The sequence below is a fragment of the Calonectris borealis genome, chromosome 6, assembly GCF_964195595.1.
Source record: "Calonectris borealis chromosome 6, bCalBor7.hap1.2, whole genome shotgun sequence".
Classification (NCBI taxonomy): domain Eukaryota; kingdom Metazoa; phylum Chordata; class Aves; order Procellariiformes; family Procellariidae; genus Calonectris; species Calonectris borealis.
Window position 1 is genome coordinate 40,978,760 of NC_134317.1, and position 14,708 is coordinate 40,993,467.

At 45.8% G+C, this 14,708-nt stretch overlaps 1 protein-coding gene across 4 annotated transcripts in view; it reads right to left on the reverse strand.

Annotated features, from left to right (window-relative positions):
* FN1 (fibronectin 1) overlaps positions 1 to 13,925 on the reverse strand; it is a 55,557-nt gene extending 41,632 nt beyond the window's left edge. For 2 of the 4 annotated variants that reach the window (XM_075153742.1, XM_075153744.1), the window contains exons 1-10: positions 13,717 to 13,925; positions 13,245 to 13,373; positions 11,632 to 11,769; positions 9,671 to 9,802; positions 9,406 to 9,543; positions 6,702 to 6,860; positions 5,082 to 5,282; positions 4,421 to 4,600; positions 2,753 to 2,929; positions 1,662 to 1,814 (exon numbers count right to left, since the gene is read on the reverse strand). In XM_075153742.1, coding sequence (XP_075009843.1) covers positions 1,662 to 1,814; positions 2,753 to 2,929; positions 4,421 to 4,600; positions 5,082 to 5,282; positions 6,702 to 6,860; positions 9,406 to 9,543; positions 9,671 to 9,802; positions 11,632 to 11,769; positions 13,245 to 13,373; positions 13,717 to 13,876 — 1,567 coding nt within the window. In that variant the 5' untranslated portion in view covers positions 13,877 to 13,925. The remainder of the gene's footprint in view (positions 1 to 1,661; positions 1,815 to 2,752; positions 2,930 to 4,420; positions 4,601 to 5,081; positions 5,283 to 6,701; positions 6,861 to 9,405; positions 9,544 to 9,670; positions 9,803 to 11,631; positions 11,770 to 13,244; positions 13,374 to 13,716) is intronic. The other 2 variants (XM_075153743.1, XM_075153741.1) reach the window with 1 other exon arrangement.
* Positions 13,926 to 14,708: the final 783 nt, after the last annotated feature.

Here is a 14,708-nt window from a genome sequence, read left to right on the forward strand (position 1 = left end):
CAGTGTGTAAATAATCAACACTTGCAGAAAAGAGGTCTGTAGGATGCAGCCCAAAGTACTACGCATTACTCAAACTACAGAACTGCCTGGTTCTTCCTTGTGACATATTCCACATGTGAAAGAAAATCTAAAATAGCACTACCTCCTTTTAGGAAGATCTAGACTGGAGTACCTCGGTGAGTACTGTCTGAAATCATTAAAACTTCACAAGGAGAAAAGGGCTAATCCAAATTCATAAAGATACCACTAAGAGGTACAAACATCCTCATGATGTTATTCTGCCGGGTATCTCTGCTACACTTTGCAGTAATCTGAAGACAGGAGCAAATCTATTACACATCCAAGATGCTACTGGTACTTCCTAATCTACTATTCCCTCAAAACACAGTAACCAGATCCCATGCTTAAGTACAATGCTATCAGTCTATTAGGTTCAATGGCGATGCGAGCAATCTGTGATCTGGCCCAGAATTCCTAACGCCAGTCTAATCACAGCGAAGAGCAGAAAGACAAAACAAACAGGAAAACCACCCCAGAAGCATGTTGTTTTGTTAACTGGGACCCAAGAGACTTGTTCAGTTCCGGAATCAATCACAGACCATTCGTCCTTGGGGAAGTGACTCAGTTAATCCCAGGCCTTCATTCCCCATCATACTTTCCCACACCACGGGCATGGCGTCAGGATAAACCAAGCAGTGCTCAGACCCTCCTATAGGCGCTAAGGACCTTCCTGGCTGCTGTGTTTAAACAGCTCTACTCAGATAACCTTTGCCTTTTGAAAAAGCAAAGTATCTCTATGCCCTCTCATCAAGAAAGACCACTAACTCCAGAAAAAATGCAGAGAAATAGCTGTGTATGTGGAAAAAGGAGTTTCACAGACCAGAACTTTTAGCAGTGCATTTCTCACTGTTCTGAAGTAAACGCATTAAAAAAAACGCTCCCAAAGCCCTTGAGTGAGCCTTTCCCTATAAATTATATCCCATTTCAGCAGTGGTGTTAAGAGTCCTTTCTTGGCTGCTTGACAGCAACCCCCCTGCCTTTTCCAGACATGAAGCCAATGCTGTGAGCTAGCTGTAGGATGATCGAATGTCTGTGCTTTTCAGTCTTCTTTTTTTGGTATTGCTTAAGCACTTCTCCACTTGGACCACTCATATAAATAAGTAAATAAATAAGAGTAATCTCAGTGCTGTCCTGCCAACTTTTCATATAGATTAGCCAGCAAAGGGCTAATCCAGCACACAGGAATTGAAAATTTCACTGCAGAACAATAAAACAGGACGGCTTTGCATTCAAACTTGAGACTAGTCTGGAGTTTTGTCTGTTCTTGAGAGGGGGAGGTGCCTGTGCTGAGCTCACTGTAAAGTCACAGTGGCACTGATCCAAAATGTAGACAAAAGGAGGTGGGGATACCTCCTGATTAAGCTTATCAAGTTTTGCCCCTGTTGCTAGCCTGCAAAAGCTGAAATAGTACTTTTCCAGCATGTTAACAAGACAGGAATTTCATGTAGTCCCTCTGATTCTCTTTCTACTCCAAAGAAAAGCTTGATAATATATAGTTCTTGAGCCTGGGCTCGAACTCACAATGATGGAAAAGAAAACCAACTTCTCCCACCCCTCAAACACTTAGACTGAAGTGGTGATACCAACATGAAAATCAGTACCTCTGAGCTGGGAATAGGCAATGCAAGTCCATTCTCCGCGGCCATTTCCTACACAAGTACATCTCATCATATGGCCCATGTCATGTTGTTTATCCCACTGGTCCCCAACACGGTACATGACACCATCGTTGGTTGTGCAGATTTCTTCATGGGCTGGTTGAGAAAAAAGCAAGAGAATACTTTATGCGGCCGGAATTAACAAGATCCTTGGGGCTTAGACCATTTGCAATGCTCTTCATACTGTGTTATGGTTTCTGCATCTGCAGCTTTAGGCACCCACTCAATTTCGAATAGCATTTTTGCTGAGTGATGACACTCTCTAAGTGCAGATCCCTTGTAGGGGTTCATTCATTTTAATTTTCTTTTAAAAGCTACTAGAAATAGCTTCTGTACAATGTCCAAGGGGTGCTGTGTGAAAGAATCAGTTCTTGTTACATACATGCCTTTATATGAACATAGCCATTTGAAGACCCGTGTGTTCCACAAGCTGTTTAAGGGCTCAGATGCTACATTGCCATTAGTTACAAAAAGCCTTTCATTAAAGAGTTGGTAGTCACATTCCCTCCCACATGTCCCCTCCTGACATCATGGAGACGTGCATGGGTTGTAGGAATGGACCACAATATTGATTTTGACATTACTGCCGTTTTTGGGGTAACACACTGATATTACAAGTACAGACTTATTCCTAACCACAGATCAGGCAAGAGGAAGTGATGAGCCATGAGGGAGAAGCTTTGGCAGATGCAAGATAAAAACCTCACTTGCTATAAAGCACTACAGTCCAATGCTCTCTAATGGATCTACACCAGTTTGCACCAGCTGAAAAGCGTGACCACCACTGGCTTGTAGCAAAGGAATAACAACAAAAATTGCCTTCTCCTGGTATTGCCTAAGTCTCTGCTAGACATGAGCAGTAGGGGAAAAAAAAGGACAAAACAAAACTTCAGAAATGCCTTAAAGGGTTTTGGGCTGGGATGCAGCTCATTGGAAGTCATCAATAACTGACAAACGACAGACATCTCTTTACTTTCCAGCTCAAAGAACCACTTATAGGTATTCCATCATCCCTTTATGGTTCTCAGCCTTACCAGCCATAGGGCAGAAACCAAATTTCTGGTCAGCATCATAGTTCTCAGTGGTTCCACACCACTTCATGTTGTCTCTCCGTCCCTCAGAAGTACAGTCAGTGTAGTTGCGGTTGTTGTACAGGAAAGGGAAGTGACACAGAGCACCATTGGAATTGCCACCACGTGTCTGGACCAAAACTACGAAAGTGAAAAGAAAACAGATGTACATCAGGCCTGCACTCTCTCTCAGCATACAGGGAAGAGCTTGAAAAACAAGCCACTAGCACTACTTTTTCCCACGTGTACCCTGTATATTATCCACAGGCCTCTTTTTTTGGCTTTAATTATTTCAGATCTGGAAACATAAGCCTTGCACAAGGTCAACTCAGTTCAACCACTGCTTTGGAAAGAGTTGTGGAGCCAGCCATGGGAATTCCTGAGGAACAGGGAAAACCAAAGCTTACTGTGTTTGGGAAGTGGCTTTGCAGACCCCTTGTACCAAGGCCTAGGGCATCAAATGAACTCACAGTTCTCAGCGTACCTGTATTATCTCACTCAGGCTATTACCCAATTGTGCCATTTGGCTTAAAGTAAAGCTTTAGTCCTCAGGAAAGGGTTACAATTCAGTTATGTACAACAGGACAAGTCAAAACCTCCCTGCAGGTTGGAAGCTTCATGTTTTGCAAGCAGCAGTGGAAAGAGGGCTGTAATCTACCTGAACTACTCAGCTCTTGAGCAACTCCGCTTTACAAATAATGGAGAACAAGGAGGCATTTGCTGAGGTTTTTCTATATTGATATTTCTCATTCCCCACAGTACATCACAAGAAGCCTCACTAAAACAAGAAGGTGTGTGTGGACAGGGACAGTGGGGTTTTCTGTTTTGGGTTTTGTTTGTTTTTTTTTTAAAAGAAGAAAGAATATTGTATGCGCTGCAGAGAAAGGCTTGACTTTTACCAGAAAAAACAACTGAAGTAGAACAGAGTTTAAAAAAAAAAAATCTATGCAGAGTAAGAAGTAGTATTTTTGTGTGGGAATTTGAAAAATTCTCTCCAAGGTCAGGTCCCAGAGAAGCTGCCTGGATACTGTTCCATGGACGTCTGATGGGCTTTCCAGGAAGTGCCACCACACAGGTAGATCTGTGCTGTGAAGCGAACACTGACCATCCACAGACAAGAGGAAGGCTGCCGCATTAGTCATGCCCAGCTCTTGATCAGTGATCACAAATCACATTAAGATTACTGCTATATATGGCAACCTGGCTAGATAGTCAGGACGGAGGGAGTGACAGAGGACTGCACAAACTGTACTCCATGGATATCCTCCTCTTCGCAGCCTAATATGGGCATTGCTCTAGCAATTCAGCCAAGCAAAGGCAAAGTCTAAGTATCCTTTGGGCCAAAGCTCTATCCTGACGAGGTACTCCTGCTCTAAGGTCAGCTCAGGGGAGAGAGAACAGGACTCAAAGGCTACACCTGTATCACCCTGAGCACCCTCCAAAGATGCCAAGATCACAAAAGTGCCCTCACCCCAGGCAGCCCTCCATTCACAGGACCGCCCTGCTGTTGAGGCATGCCTAGAGTCCCTCCAGACTACCGGAAGCATTCAGGCAGCCTGTCCCTTCTCTGCTCCTTCTTCCGTCTGTGCATGAGGGTCATGAGCATGTGAAGATCCTCTGAGAATAACTTACCATTCTGCTCGGTACAGAAGGAGTATCTCCTGTCCTGCTCAAAGTTGGAAGTGGTGCTGCACCAGAGGTGCCCATCCGTGCGGCCTTCAGTGGTGCAGGAATAGAAAGTCCTCCCGTCGTAGGTGAAAGGCAGAACACAAGCTTCTCCATCAGAATTGCCACCATATGTTTGGGTAACAGCTTTAAAACAAGCAAATCACAGCATTAGACTCTGGCTTAAAGCAATCCCCAAATCTTAGGGGTCTAAACCAGCAATAGAGCCTCTGGGCCAAGTCGCTGGCTGATGTGAACCCACACTGACTGCCACGGACCCAGGCCAACACATACCAACAGACAACTTAGCTGTGTCATTCTTTTACATTCTTTTCCTAACGTATATTATCGCAGCTCGGTTTGAATAAAGTTATTAATGCTGCCCCCCAAGGGCTCCGTTTTCGCTCAGCAGGTTATATATAACTCACTGGGAAATGTTTCTGCCCTACAGAACCAGGCTTCAAGTAACCAAAACAACTATTTCTTCACTCCTTGCACCCTCCTCCAAAATGTCTCCTTCAGAAGACATTTCTGACACACGTACAAAAGGATTCTACTTCGAAATTAAACTGCAGGGCATTGCCAAAGATTTAATTGGACTGAACAGGCACTAAACACAAACTCGTACCTATTTCCTGGCAGCTGACTCCATTGCCCAGGCAGGTACAAAGCATTTGCTGGTTGCCCTGTGTCTTGAGCCACTGCATACCCACAGAGTACACCACTCCGTTATCAGTTATGCACTGGCCATACGGCTGAGGCTGGGGCTGTTGAGGCTGGGGCTGGTACAACGCAGTCTGCACATTTGTGAAGCTAGGAGAGCCAGATCCTGCAGCAGAACATGGGAGAGAAGCGAGATGTTACATGCAAAGCTAAAAACCAGAATGCTTCAATTAAATGCTGAGACAATAAAGCCTTAAGCACTCCATCAGATCGAAGGCACAACTCTCTTCGCTTCCCTAGACATATTCTCATTATTCCACTTAGCAAACTTCAAAATTAAAAGAACAACTCCCAGTTCTGCTAATGATAGCCTCTGGTTTCTACCACTGTAGAGTGGCTTTAGAAAGCATTAAGAGCGTCAATTGCTTTTCAGAGGAATTGTTTAAAAACAATTTTTTTTAAAAATTTTTTTTAGTGGAAGGAAATCCAGAATAGAAAAATCAAGATCAGTGACAAGACAACAAAAAACTACCAAGGAAGTAGGGAGATAAGGCAAAAAGGATTCATTCTGAATTTTTCATTGAAAAAGAAAAATAAAACACAAATGTATTCATTTATTCTGGAATTTTTAAATTTTGAATCGAAGGTTTTGGTCCATTATCATTTGAATAATACTGAAAGACAAAGAGGCTTGTTGTATATATTGTGGAAATATTTGCTAACGATTCCCACAGGAATCTCCACACATTCAGTTCTGCTGAAATAGGGGAAATATTAATGAAAACAAAATACTGGCACCCTTGAAGCTTTGTGCATTTTGAAGTTTAGACCTTCTGTGAGTTTGAAGTTAACCTGCTGGTACCGAACAGTTAAAGGTCATTTACCAAGAAAAATTTAGTGTAGATACTGCAGGAAAATGGAGAAGTTTTACACTGCATTCACCAAAAGGAAACCTAGATCCTTGAAACGGCAAAAAAGAATTTAGAAGCTGAAGACTTTAACAAACCTTGGGCAAAAAATATATGCTACCTGTAAACTAGGTAATATTTCATACCAAAATTACAAACTATCTAATGGACATGTATTAAATAGCATTGTATACATTCCTTGACATTTCTGTTTTTTAAAGCTCAATCATTAGTAGGTGTATTTATCTTGTCAAAGAAACCAGATGGTCTCGGTGGAGTTTAAATTAAGGACATTTCAATAAAGTTACCCTGAGGCAAATACAAAAAGTTCAAATATTAACTTGAAGTGCCATGCTTCCAAGACAAAGCTAGTAGATAGTTCCTGTGGATGCATGGCTCCAGATGTGATTTACTGCACTGTGATTGTGCAGGCAATCACATCTGTATGTGCAAGCCTCGTTTCTGCACGGAAACAAGGTATAAATCAATCTTATCTACATATGCACAAACAAGGAGCACCTCCTGAACTCTAACCCCCTTTAATTGACGATCTTCCCCTGACAAGACTTCTGGATGCCTAAATTAGGATGGCACAATTCAGAACCAAATCCTAACCATTCAAAATGTGACATTCCTTGTCCCTCCCCCTACCTTACACACTATGATGCCCCACTTACCAGTGCTAGTCGTATGAAGGGATGTGTGTCTTTCGCACTTCCATTCACCTCTGCCATTACCGGTACAGATGCACTGAAGCAAGTTTCCACGGTTATCCTTCTTGCTCCAGGTGTCTCCAATTCTGTAGGAAGTCTTGGTGTCATGGTCATTGCACCTATCTGTATAAGGAACATGACTGTTAGCTTTTTCTGCATTGGATGGCTTCACCGTGCAGTTTATAATACTGAACCACCAACACTATCAAACAAGCTGATAGTTCAAAGCCTTTATTGAGAGCCCACCTCATTTTCTGCAGCCCACTATTACAAGTCCTATTACTATTACTCTTACAATGCAGTATAGCCTGCAGTCAACTGCATAGGCTGAGAGCATCTGAAAATCCTGATGCTTTAGTCTAAGGGAAAATTCCCATTTATTTCCAGAACTGTGATTTCACTTTGTAGCCATTGTCAAAATTAGCATCATAATATTCCCAGTGTGAACATGGTAAGCTATGTTCAAAACCAATGTGAAAAAGCACATTGTGGATTGAAAACATTCCTACTAGTTACTTTTAAAGCCATTTTAAGCCCGTTCTGTCTGGCATACACCTTTAAAGCTTAAACTTGCTTTAGTGTCCTTTTTTTTTAATTTTTTTTTGTTTTTTAAAAGTGGGAGTCTTTGTAGCTGTGTCATTTCATACTATACACAGGGCACAGTTCAAGGTCGGGGCTCTATTTCAGCTGGCAGAAACTAAAACCTGTTTGAGGGCAATATGTTAAATTCCATTTCTTCCAAAAGAAGTGTGCATGAAGCTCCAGTAAAGTTAATATAAGCTGCTCATGTCATACCAGGAATATTAGACTTTCTAAATCTCCCTGTTGTCTTTAATAACCCACAGCCCCTGATGAATTGGGTAAATGGGTTCAAAGGACAGCATAACAAACTACTTTTGTCTGGATGCCAGATCCACATGGATTAACTAGTTCTTCTTCCATTACAACATTTTACCGTCTCATTTAAGGGCAACTTGATACAGTGGCTCAAATATAATCATGGATCAATGAACATGGATTTATGAAGAACTGTGGAAGGACATATGCATCATGCCAGATTGCCACTGAAAGAGCACATGGAATAGAATATGAATATGGAAAACACATTACTGATTTACAGTAGTTAAAATGACCAGAAACTAAGTATTTGCCAAAAGAGTGGTAAATAAGTGAAGTATTCATAATATAATTTGGCAAATGTGAAAAAAATCTGTCTTATGGACACTCAGATTCTCAAGTTAGACAATGAAAAGCTGAAATGTCCCCCAAGAAATCAGCTCTGATTCTGGAAAGTGCTGGCCATAAAAGATATGTAGCAGCAGCACACACTGAAGCATAATGCCACTTTGTGGGCTACAGCTATCATTTTACATACATAAATTTGAATTTTTCTGTTTGATTACATTTGAAAAACAAAATGAAAAATGAACAGGTCATTTTATTGCAATTTCCCCTACGATACAACAATGCAGACCTGACTTATGGAAGGAAAGATACTGCCAAATCATTTTTATTAGTAATAATAACTCCTCCAAAATTCACAAACAACACATTCTGTTTTATTCATTCCTATTTGACAGTTAATGATTTTTCCCCATGTGTTTTTAACAGACTTAATATTGTCAAGGCTTGTTTGATTTTTACAGCTTATTTCTTGACCAAGTCTCTCCAGACCTTCAGTTTTAATCGCAACCCTCCTTGGTGTTTTAGTTCTTCACAGGTCTGCTGTTTATATCAGCAGAAAGCCATTATCTGTCTGCCCTGAGGCAACTGAACGCGAGAAAATTTAAAGGAGTTTCTCAAACCTTGCATAACAAAGGGGCAAGGTACAAAGTTAAATTTTCTTGAGGCAACAGGTGTAAACCGTGATAGCTCCACAACAGAGCTTGCTCCTAACAAAATTGGAACAGAAGGTAGATAAACAAGCGAGATTTTGGATTTTAAAATCCCTGTTTGCTTTGCAAATACAAATAAAATGGAGTATTTACGGTAATGTCCTTCAATGATGTAAAAACTAAAAAAGTCACCTGTGCTGGTGAAGCATGTTTACACTGAAGGCAAAATGGTGGGAAAAACTAACAAGCAAGATGGGACAGCAGACAAAAAAATCCCTGTTTTAGCTAAGATATATATTAAACAGTAATAAAGATCAAAAATAAGACGACATTTTAATCTGGCAGATCCTGCTGTTGGAGCAGGTAACTATTTCTCTTCAAAAACACCTAACTCTCCCTCAGGAGGCTACCTTGAAAAATAGAAACGGAGATATTAGGCCAAACTCTCCGCCATTTTGCAGACCAAGCAGTTCCCCTGACTTCCTGGGGGATGCACGACTGTGACTCAGCTGGCCTGTGAATTTCTTAAACCCCTCTCTCTAAAGCAGGTTAAAACCCCAAATAATCCAACCGTTCTGTCACCGGCACAGATCACCAGCTATCCCGTGAGTCCCCAGATTGCAAATGGCAACCGGGACGCGCAAACGCTCCCCTCTCACCTCAGAGAGGTCTGTTTCCCACCCCTTCTCAGGAGACAGCCATCCCTCTAAAACTACTGTTGCTCGCAACAGGGCAGAAAAAGGAATACCTTTTCTTTTTGAGGCAGGACAGATTTGAAAAATAAATAAGGTAAATAAAACGGAGCAGCCGGCGGGCGCCAGGCCAGCACTTACTTCTGGAGGTGCAGGTGATGCGGCCGCTGCCCTCCCCCAGGCAGGTGCAGTCCACCATCATCCAGCCCTGGTAGGGCTTCTCCCAGGTCTCGCCGACCACGTAGGACGTCCCAGCCGTGTTGTCGTAGCATCGCTCGGCTGTGAGAGGGAAGGGGATACGAGTCTGCTCAGGGCTATCCCACATGAGGACGCCTCAGGGACGACGAAGAGGAAGAGGCCATACGCCCTGACTGAGCTGGGGGAGAAGCAGGGAGCTGCCACCTACCCACGGGCTTGCAGGTCCACTCGCCCTTCCCGTTGCCCAGGCACACGCACTCCAGCATGTAGCCGCCAGTCTCGTGGGGCCGGCGCCATGTATCGCCGATCTTGTAGGACTGGCCACCCTCGTGGCAGCGATCTGCAGCGGGAGAGAAGGGAGCTGAGGTGAGGGACCACACCAAGGACAGCATCATCGGGACAAGGTAAGAGCCACCTGGCCAGGGGCAAAGGGGGTCAGCTGGGGCAGAGGTGGGGGGTGGCAAGGAGGAGGAGTGGGGCAGGCCTCGGCCACCACCTCATTCTCCAGCCTGCAAAATGGCGCCTGCCATGTTCCACTGCTACCCGCCATTTTCTGAGCCTCCCAGACCCTGTCCTCTCTCCTCAGCTAACCCCTCCAGGTTTCAAACCACAGCTGACACCCGGCCAGTGAAAGGGGAATACTAGGGCCTGAGGATGTGCTGTTTCTCCCTCAGGCCCCGCTGACAGCCTGAGGGCTGCTGACGGAGGGTTTGCCTCCATCTTGTTCTGAGGTGGTACCGCTTGGGCCTCTCTGTGGCCGTCCCTATACAGCGTGAGGGACATGGTGGCCAGGCCAGAATGTGGAGAATAAGGAGGTGCTTGGTGTGACACCCCGGTGGGACATTGGTCCTCTTGGGTTTGGAGACCCTGCCCTGGAAAGGCAGATTCCCAGCCCACCGGTACCCCACTGCCCTGAGGCAGTCCAGACCTGCCACTTGGCCCAGGTTCAGGGAGGGAAACATGGTGAAGGGCAGTTTGCAAACACAAAGTCTTCTTCCAAGGAAAAAGAGGAGAAACACATATCTGGTCTTTATTGGGAGCCACTAAAATGTTTCATTGGCGCATTTATGAAAGCAAGTAATCTAAGAATTATGAAGATTGATTCAAAGCCAGTTGCAGTCAATGAGACTCTCCAGTGAGCTCTAAACCAGGCTGATGATGACGAAATGAGACTGCTCTTATGTTTGCAATTTCCTTACTGACTCTTTCTTTTTTTACAACACTTATCATCCCTGCCCAATAAAATGCCATTAAATTCAGAAGGGCTTCAGCTCTACTTGTTAGATTCAATGCATTTTTTTGCCATGGTATAATGATGGCTGGCTTCTGAGTCCTCTGTGGCAATGCTACTAGGATCTGCATGTGTCTTAAACAAGAAACTGCATACTTTCAAGAACACGACTTTTCTCAGAAGGTGCCTCAGGGACTTTGAAATCTCAGTCTAAAAGTCCTGACACACGGTGATCTTCATCTGTGCTCACAGAAAGTCTAACTATGAACTGAAGGGAAATTGTGAACAATTCAGTGACTCAATAAGGAAAGGATTTCCAGAGATGTGAAATGGAGAGCTGGGGGGAAAGGACCAAGGGAGGAGAGGGAGGAACAAGAGGAAAGTATGGGTCAGGCTGGTGAAAGTGGAGTTGCAGAAACACATTGAGCTGGTGTCTGGGTATCAAATTCCAGCTCCCTCAGGGACAAGTGTTGGCATGACATTTTTGGAGGACAGGGGGACTGGCTCTCAGGTGGTATTTATTTATTATTATTTATTCAGAGTAGTCCCATTAATGCTGATGGTGTTATTCTGACTCACACCAGCTGCACAACAGACTCTCACTCTTTTTTCCAGTCAAAAAACTACTTTCATAAATGCGTCTATGAAGATGCAACACTCTTGCATATAGTAAACGTACTAACCTGCATGGCTGGACACTAGCAGTAATTTTTGGCCTATGTTTTTACACATAGCACTCTACCTCTTAAATAAAAGAGGAATTTGGTTATGCAAATGTATGTACATGGGGCAAGGACTTTCAATTCCAAGATTTTAATGGGCTTTGGATTAAACCCCCCCAACTCTAGCTAATGGGCATTGGCAATATTGTGTAAGTTGCTCTGGAAAATATGACACTAAGGAACAATAGCTCTAGTAATAGGCTCTTAGTTACATACTGGCAATGGTGCAGCTGATTCTCCCACGTCCAGCTCCAATGCAAGTACAGTCCCAGATCATGGAGTCCTTGGGGCGCTCGTAAGTCTCCCCTACCCGGTAAGTGGATCCAGTGTATTTGTCAAAGCAAGTCTCTTCAGCTATGAAGGGAGGAAAAAAAAAAAAATCAACTTCATGTAACCATGCCAGTAACATGTACAGTCAACAGAAACACACATTCCTCGCCTCCTCACACGGATGCTCTTTTTTTCTGGGGAAAAATGCATATCAGTGTCCTCTTCCTTCCTGGGATGGAACAGCAGAAAGGAAGTCGGGTGAAATTCACTCCCCTCAAGGTCCCCATGATGCTGAATAACCTCGGCTTCCCTCCCGCAGTGAGCCTGAAGTTGAGCATGGCACATGGACACGCGCGCCCTGAAAGGATCAATCCCAGCTGTTTGAAGTGCAAGAGTACAGAAGACAGGAGGGAGCAAACATCCCCTAGAAGCTGTGTGCTTTGTCATGCTAATCTTCCTCATTCTGACCTGGCAAAAACCTGAGTATATTAATCCTAAATTCTACAGCAGTCCCGAAGACAGCACTACTTGTGAATTGTTCACACTCGCGCACGAGTAAGTGGTTACAGAATGGTTATGTCAGTGCTGCCACCAGACTTGAAATCTGCAGCAGAACAACCTTCTTCACTACTGGACAGATAAAGTTAACTGTGCCATAAGGGAAACTTCCCATCGGACTTCGAAACTGGAAAACTTGGGAATCCCTGCAGGGCAAGGAAAGCTAGATTAAATCCCTTTTTATGGAGGAGTAAGGGGACTGAGCACTGCTTAAAATACTCTAGCCGTGAGGTAGGCAGCACACAAGCCTTGCAAAACAGATTGCTGGGACGCTCCCATCTGTCTTACATGAACACTGTCAGCCAGGAACCAGTTTTTCTCTCTTATATCTCCAGAGCAACATAAAGGAGTTATGGCAAGCCAGTGGCTTCAGACCAATAAATACAGATAGATCACATCTGATTATCTAAACTACATTGTATCCCAGAGAGAGGCATCTTCCAGCAGACGTTGCATTTAAAGTTCTTCCTGTTACCTAAACTTTTTCTGCAGAAGACTAAACAATCTCATTTTACACTCAATTATAGAAAGCTCACAGCACGGCTGGGGGGCTGTGGAAAGTTGTAAGTTGAAATATTTTTAAACAAGCTGACGACACTGTGCAGCTATGAAAAGTTGGGGTGAAGCAATCAAACAGCACAGAGCCAGAGCTGCAAACTGACTCCAGATTTGAACTTCCCCGTGCGAGTCCAGGAGTCAGTTCAGTTCATTATAAAGAAGAGGTTGGCTCCAAAATTTATGTTTAGATCCAATCCTCCAGAGAGATGAGTGATGTTTGGCTCAGGGTTCTGGTGGCAGGCCCATCGCTAATGAAAAGCATTTCTTAAAATCCCAAGCCAGATCTTCAATGTAATTGAGTGTAGATCCGTTACTGACCCTAAGTACCAAACTTCAGCCGAAAACCTGGTCTGCCAGTTCTAACTCGGTACAAGGCTTAGCTTACTCGGCATCAAAAGCCAGTCTGGGGTCTTGATGCAGACAAAAAGAGACCACCAACTTACGTTCAGGCTTGCTTTCGCAGTTAAACCCTCTGCTTCCACCATAGCAGGTACAGACCAGCGTGTTTCCCAGGTAAATGCGCTCCCACTGCTGGTTTATCTGATAGTATCTTCCATTGTCATAACAGGTCTCTGGGGGGAAGAGGAGGAGGAGGGAAGAAGCAGAGGGGGAAGAGAAAGAAAAGTTTGGAGTTACCGCGGGCAGAGGCAGAGAGGGAAGGGGCACGGCACAGGCAAAGCCGCCCCTGCAGCGGGCACCGGCTGCCGTGCCGCAGCCTCGCACGTGTGCGGGTCCCGCCGAGCCCGAGGGAGAGAAAAAGCCCCCCGGGGGTCACTCAGCGGGCCCGGGGCTCGGGCTCCTGCCGCGCTCCGGGGGCTCGGGGCAACGCTCGCGTCCCGTCCGCGCTGCGAAGGAACCGGGCCGAGCCCTCCGCCCTGCCCTGCCCGCGGGACCCCATCCCGGCGCGGTACTCACGCTTGCCCTGCGCGGGGGTGCCCTGAGGTACCGAGGTGGTCTGCGCCTGCCGCCGGCTCTTGCCACCGCCTCCGCGGCGCTGCCCGCCGCCACCCCCCGCCGCTGCAGCCCCCAGGCAGAGGGCAAGCAGCGCCAGCCGCCACACGGTGCGGCCCGGCATCCTGGCACGGCACGGCACGGCACGGCACGGCACGGCACGGCACGGCACGGCACGGCACGGCACGGCACGGCACGGCACGGCACGGCACGGCACGGCACGGCACGGCACGGCACGGCACGGACAGCGGCGCCGCTCGCAGGCAGCCCGACAGACGGGACAGCGGCGCCGCCCGGGCGCTATATAGGGCGGGCGGCGCGGGGAGGGGGCGGCCGCCGCCGCCCCGGCGCCCATTGGCCTTGGCGCCGCCGGGGGCCGGGCGGGGGCCGCCGACGCCCCGCCGAGCGCAGCCGGCCCGGCCCGGCCCGGCCGCCACAAAGGGCCGAGCCGGGCGGGGCGGGGGCTGCGAGCGGTGGGCAGCGCGGGGAGCCCGGCCGGGGTGAGAGGCCCGTCCCCGCAAGGAGAGCGGGCTGGAAGGCCGTCGTGCCATTTTGTGGAACGTTTGGCTTAACAAAATGGCTTTTTTGGAGAGGGACAAACTTTTCTTTTTCCTTTGAGCAACGCTGTCTGTAAGCTGATACTGCTTCATTCAGGAGAAATAATGTTCTGCTGGGGAGAAGGTGCGGCGTAACATACATGTACAGGTTGAAATACGAAACCCCAAGTGATGTTTTATCGACTGCTGGTGACTCAAAATCTTTCACACCTCACTTGGGAAAAAACGGTGTGGTTACATTCCATTAAAAATAAATTTAATAGCTTCTTTCTCTGACTTTATTTCTTGCTGTCCAAAATCAATTCTGAGAACAAAAGAAAAGTCAAAAAAGAAATGCTAGGCTTTGAACCCCTTTTAACTATATGGGATCTTCAGCGTGATGAAGATAACCCTGCTGTA